General features: G+C 32.2%; 1 protein-coding gene across 1 annotated transcript; it reads right to left on the bottom strand.

Annotated features, from left to right (window-relative positions):
- Positions 1-3,133: 3,133 nt before the first annotated feature.
- On the bottom strand, positions 3,134-5,430 carry LOC123197472 (proline dehydrogenase 2, mitochondrial-like). Its single transcript, XM_044611793.1, has 3 exons — positions 4,783-5,430; positions 3,420-4,306; positions 3,134-3,302 (listed from the first exon to the last, which is right to left on the bottom strand). Exons 1-3 carry the CDS (start codon positions 5,317-5,319, stop codon positions 3,263-3,265), a joined length of 1,464 nt encoding a protein of 487 aa, XP_044467728.1. The 5' UTR covers positions 5,320-5,430; the 3' UTR covers positions 3,134-3,262.
- Positions 5,431-6,000: the final 570 nt, after the last annotated feature.

Raw genomic sequence — 6,000 nt, 5'->3', positions numbered from 1 at the left:
ACATGATTAGAAATAAATATAGATTAGATCGAGTCTAAACATCCTTTGACTTGAGTTTAGTTAAAATAGAAAATTATTCGATTCAAGTTTGTTGGCTTGGATGAATGCGGTTTGACATAAGTACAATCAGGTTCGACAATGACCCCTATAATAAAGAAATTTTATTAAAATTTTTAAAAGTTATTTTCCCTAACATTATTTTATGTGAATGAATGAGGTTAATAATAGGAATAATAAATATATAGCTATTATGAAAATAAGGGTGGATTTGAGTCGGGTTTGAGTTTAAATTTAAGTTTGTTTGAGTGTAACTTAATTAAAAGGAGTCAATAGAGAAAGCAAAGTTTGGGATTGATGACGGAAAGCTAAAGCCTAATACAAAAAGCAAAAAGCTTGGGAAATTTTTCCCATGGAAGCCATCTCTCATGGGAAAAAATGACCCAAAACAGAATGGTTTGCCAGGGCCTTTAGGCTATCAGGCTCTAAGCTGGCCGGTATGTATATATGCTTTCTCAGTGATTTTACTGTGATTCATTAATTTCACTATTCTTAAAGTTTTTCTTAGATCAAAAGGCTTAAGCAATTACCTCCGAGAGATAGTTTGAGTGACAATAAAAGAATCCATGTATAAAAAAGTATAGGTATGTTTAAACAATTTTGATTTATCATTACATTCTTTTGCTCAAGAGATATACCCATTGAAACAAGTGAAACCAATCTATTCTTTCACATTTAGCTGCAGGAATTATGATCTTTCTTTGCTCGAAATTATGATATATCTCTACTTTGAGTATGACTCTAATAACTTTTGTTTTGACAATGAATAACTCTTATTTGAGTTAGATCACTTTCCTATAGTTGAACCGATTATACTAAATAAATAAAATTTTAGGAGTCATCAATTTTACGCTCAAAAGTTTAATTTTTATATGTATTTTTATTTATATTTTTTTCTTTTACCGCTTAAATTACTTTTAAGAATACACACTTAAATAATTTTGAAATATGCTGTTGACTCCAAAGCTAATAGATGTGCAGTTACTGCATATAATGATGTTACATCAAATCAATATCATGGAATCTTGTTTCATGCTGAATCTATCTCCACTTCGATATCTGGTTGGCTGCATTTCCTCTTCATCTCCCTTTTGCCCTTTATATTATTTCTTCCACGCCTGACAAAGTTAATATCATTCAAGCAAGTGGGCAACACTTTGATTTCATGCTTTAAAATGGGTGGATGATTCTTCGTCTGCTTGTCATTTTCATGGACATAAAGTTGCAGGTCTTGTCAGCATACTTACAGATTCTATCCTGACAAAACCAGTCATCTTACACTCCCAGCTGGTTAGGATTCCACTGGCTGATTCCGACTCCCACTGTCGTGGAGCTAGTTATTAGATTTACAATTTTATTTATTTAATATAAGTAATTTCATCTAAAAAAATAATTTTACAATTATATGAATAAAAGCTTTTTTAATAAATACAATCATATTCAACCTATAAATAATTATTATTATATAAATGATTCTGATAATTATTATATATATATTATTAAATTTATTATATCAAATTAAAATAATAGGATTTAATTTAGACTAAAATAAAATTATACTTAATAATAATAATAATAATAATAGGATATGTTATTAATACTGTCAAACTATAATCATCAAACTTCCCACCATCTCATTTTCATCAGACGAAGATGAACCATCTTCGTTTGATTAATTATCTTTCTTCGGTTGAAGATCAACATCTCTATAATTGTCTGATGTCGTTTTTTAACTAGACGAAGATGAATTATTTTTGTTTGGCTAAAGAGCGAAGATGACAAATCGTCTTTGTCTCTTCATCGGATGAAGGAGATGAATCGTTTTCGTCGAATAAAAACGACTTGTCTTTGTTAAAGAAAATGAGATGTTGGAAAGGTCGATGATAAGAAAAGAAGATGGTGGAAAGATTGGCTAACAGAGGGAACGAATTCTGATCATCGGAAAAAGAAGAAAAAAAATTCTAGAGGAAAAAATGAACTTTTCAAATTTTTTGGTAAAGAAAAATTATTGATTTTTTAAATTAAAGAAGAGAAATAAGATAAAATTTTAATTTTTAAATAACGAATTTATTATTAACTATAATAGAGAATTTTAATAGAAGGGTATGTATTTAAATTTTTAAAATTTTACATATGTGAGTGGCGTGTTTGTCAAACCTTGGGTGGGAATAAGACTTTTGGCTTATTTTATATATATAAAATATATGGCACATGGGTGGCTGTTCTCCATTTCTTTTATTTTAATTTATAGGATTTGGCCTCCACATCATGTCTCATTCGGCATTCCATCCTTCTAGGAGGATGGCAATACCAATGTACAGTTCTACAAGGCGTGCCCATTCTTCCGCCACATACAATTCTGTTAATTATATGCAGCGGCCACTGGCCATCCAAAAATAAAATCACGTAATTGATGAGATAAACGGTATTTTCAAAAAGACTATCAAGCTTAGTTTATGTTGAGTTTTCAAATTCAAATTCAACTTACTTAAAACCTAACATAAATTTGAGCCCAGACAAAAATGAACCTCTAACTATTGTGTCAACTCTAGTTAGTAAAAATATATATTATTTATGTATTAAATATATTATTTTAAATTTTTAAACTTAAAATATATTAAACACATATTTAAAACGTTTTTTTGTATAAAACAAATATTTTTGCTGTTTTAAATGTTTTTCTTTTTTTATAAATTTTTAAAGTACAAAAATATCTCTTATATTTTTAATTAATTACTATAATATTATGATTATATAAAATAAAAAACTTAATTTTTTGTTATTTAAATCATTAATGCGTATTTTATATTTTCAATGGTTCTAAGAATGTATACGCATTCAATGGATCTCTTATATACGTTAATTTTTTAATTTAAATATTAATAAATCATAATATTTTAATGATGATTTGATAAAAAATTTATAAAATAATAATTCAAAATTTATTTAATACTTATTTAAATATTTTATATTTTATAAAAAAGTTCATAAAATAATATTATTTTAATAATGATTAAATTTTGATTATATTTTATATTATATTATATTTAATGGTCAATTTTTAGACTAATAACCATAAAATAAAATAAGAAAATATTATTAAAAATAGCAAATTTCTACAAAGTCTTTTCTAACTTATTCATTTACAAAGATTTCCATTTTCCTAAGCTTCTTAAATTACTCCACCACCACCTCCATCTTCAACTTAGAATATTGAAGCAGTCAGTCTTCTCTTCAACTCCTTGCTGCAATCACATTCAAAAACAACACAATACTACATCAACATCATTTCATATGCATTAGAAATATTTTTGAAAAGTATTTAATTGAATATTCAGATAATACGAAAGTTTTTCCGTTACCTCATTAGTTGCCTATCAAGGCTTGAAGCTGGCAAAAATCCTCTGTTCTCTTCAGCTCTTCTCAGAAGATAAGGCATCACCGTGTCAATTGGTCCATAAGGCATATATTTGCTCACTTTAAACCCTGCATTTCTCAGTCCAAACGACAACGCATCCGACATTCCATACAGCTGAGCGAATTCAACTCTCGAGTTTCTCTTATCGATTCCCAGATCCCTCGCCTTCGCCACCGCCATTTGCCCTGATTTAACATTGTGGGTTGCAAGAACAACACCGCCGGAGCCATCGGCGATCTTATCAAGCATGAAGGAAGCACAGTCATTGAAACACGCATGAGTCTCCTCTATGCTGTTGTGAATCGGCGATTCAAACCCTAAAGAAGACGCGATCTTACTTTCGCTTGACATGTAGGCTCCTCTCACCAGCTTATACCCCATCGGAATTCCCATTTTCCTGGCGGCTTCCGTCGCAAGAAACAGTCTTTCTTTCGCATCCTTCAAATACGTTTGAATTGTGTTAGATACAATCAAATTATCACCTTTATTATACGTAAGCGCCGACGCGTATGTTAAATAATCAATGGCGGGTTGCACCGCCGTGTCCTCCGCGTCCACCACCAACGGAATATTCCCTTCCTCGCACGCTCGACAGAGTTTTATTATTCTTTCATAACTCTGTTGGAGTTCGTTTTCTTCTTCTTGCGTCAACGGCTCTGGTTTTTCAAGCGTGTGATATAACGGGCTGTTGTCCGCGAAAATGGGAAAATCGTGGAGCTTCCATGGGAGATTGAAAGAAGAATCCTTCTGTTGCCATCTCAATAAATCGCTGACTCGCTTCAATAAACTCATTCGGCAAATCGCCGAGACTTTCAGTACCACAAAGCTCACCTGTTAAATTGAAAATTCAATTTCAGACATGACAATTCAAAGATTTCGTCGCGATTAAAGCTTTGACTAACAGATGTACAGAAATTTCTGCCATTATTTTAAAAATGCTGGTCTTATCCTGCCATGTCGGCCTCAAAATATTCAGTCTTAAATTGTACAAGTCATTTTGAAAAATCTTGTTGACGGCGTTAATGGCGGGCTATTTCTTTACTTTTCTTAGCTGGAGATGACAGGAAGAAATCTGTTTGCTTTTTCAGCTCTCTAACCGCCGTCTGCCGGCGGAGCAAATAGCCTAATTGACTCAAGTTTCCAGAAATTTTTCTTGGATTAATTGGATAATCATTGATAATTAAGAACTCAAAAAAACTAAAGATTATAACAATATATATATATATATATATATATATATATATATATATATATATATATATATATATATATATATACTGAAATTGAAAGAAAAATGAGAATCTTACCGCAGATGGATCAAGAGACTTTGCGGATTCAGCTGTCTGTAGAAACCCCCGCAAATTTTTATCGCATTCATTTTTATCATCCGTATGTTCCACTGAATAAAACAGCATCCCTCTCAAACCGGTCTCGTTTATTTTCTCGATGCAACGTTCAGCCTCAGCGGCGGATTCGCCGGCGCAGAAATGTTCGTAAAAGGTGTGTCTAACGAGGCCAGTGATGATTTCGCGGGAGATATCAATGTCCATTAGCCTGGAATTCATAACCCACAAGCCGAGATCAACGACGGGCCCGACGGCTGCGATGTTGAGGTTCAACAAGGAACGTAGCAACTTGGCCGAGGAAATCGTTCGGAAAAGCTTCTGATGGTCGTGAGTGTTAAGCGTTGAGGAACATGGGTCGTGTTTTTCGATGGTCGGGTCGGGTTTCTCCGCAAAATTCAGTGGGGAGACGGAGGTTAGGGAGGAAGAAGCAGAGCTGAGCGGCCTTGTAAAGGAGCGGGCGTTGTGGAGGAGCTTTGGTTGGAGAAAACGAATGGCCATAGACGTTTGAGATCAAGCCTTTTCCTCCTCTGCTTTGGGGGTCTCTTTAGCTTTTGGAAACTGGAATTTCTCCGTCCGATTCTGCTTCTCTTTTTCTAAATGTGAAAAAAAAGCAGAATGAGTTAAACGTTCGCAGACGGAGGGTTTATATAGGGAAATTAAAGGTTTGCTGACGTGTAAATTGATATATATTTATAGTAAAAATAAAATAAAAATATGCTGGCTTATTGATTTCCTTTGGGTCCTTAAGGTTTGACTTAAGTACATTAGGTCCAATAGATTTGAAATAGCATTTATCAAATCAAAATATAAATATATAGATGCTAGCCAAAAATTCTCGGAAAATCGTTATTTCAATCTTTTACAAAATTATCTCATATTAATAATAGGGATGAATTTGAATCAACTTATCTTGAGGTCAATTGTTAACTCGATTCATTTGAACTCAAACCATAAATTAAATTCAGGTTCAATACAATATTATTAAGCTTGAGCCATGTGAGTGTACAATTCGATAGACTCGTAAATAACTTACGAATGTAGAAAAAACGAAGTTATTTAACAAATTCAAAATGATGTTGTTTCTGTATTAATGTTACATTATATAAGCAACACAAAATGATATTATTTATTATATTTTTGTTCTAAATATATAGAGTCAAGTTTGAACATTACTTGTTG

Source organism: Mangifera indica, chromosome 15 (assembly GCF_011075055.1).
Source record: "Mangifera indica cultivar Alphonso chromosome 15, CATAS_Mindica_2.1, whole genome shotgun sequence".
NCBI lineage: Eukaryota > Viridiplantae > Streptophyta > Magnoliopsida > Sapindales > Anacardiaceae > Mangifera > Mangifera indica.
Note: the sequence above shows the minus strand (reverse complement) of the source record. Positions and strands in the feature narration are given on the sequence as shown.

What these genes read in the sequence shown, in the direction of transcription:
- LOC123197472 (XM_044611793.1), bottom strand. Translation starts at nt 5,319, where the DNA reads ATGGCCATTCGTTTTCTCCAACCAAAGCTCCTCCACAACGCCCGCTCC. An exon ending in AGTCTCTTGATCCATCTGCG is followed by an intron (nt 4,307 to 4,782) that starts GTAAGATTCTCA and finishes TCAATTTAACAG; the next exon opens with GTGAGCTTTGTGGTACTGAA. An exon ending in CTTGATAGGCAACTAATGAG is followed by an intron (nt 3,303 to 3,419) that starts GTAACGGAAAAA and finishes ATGTGATTGCAG; the next exon opens with CAAGGAGTTGAAGAGAAGAC.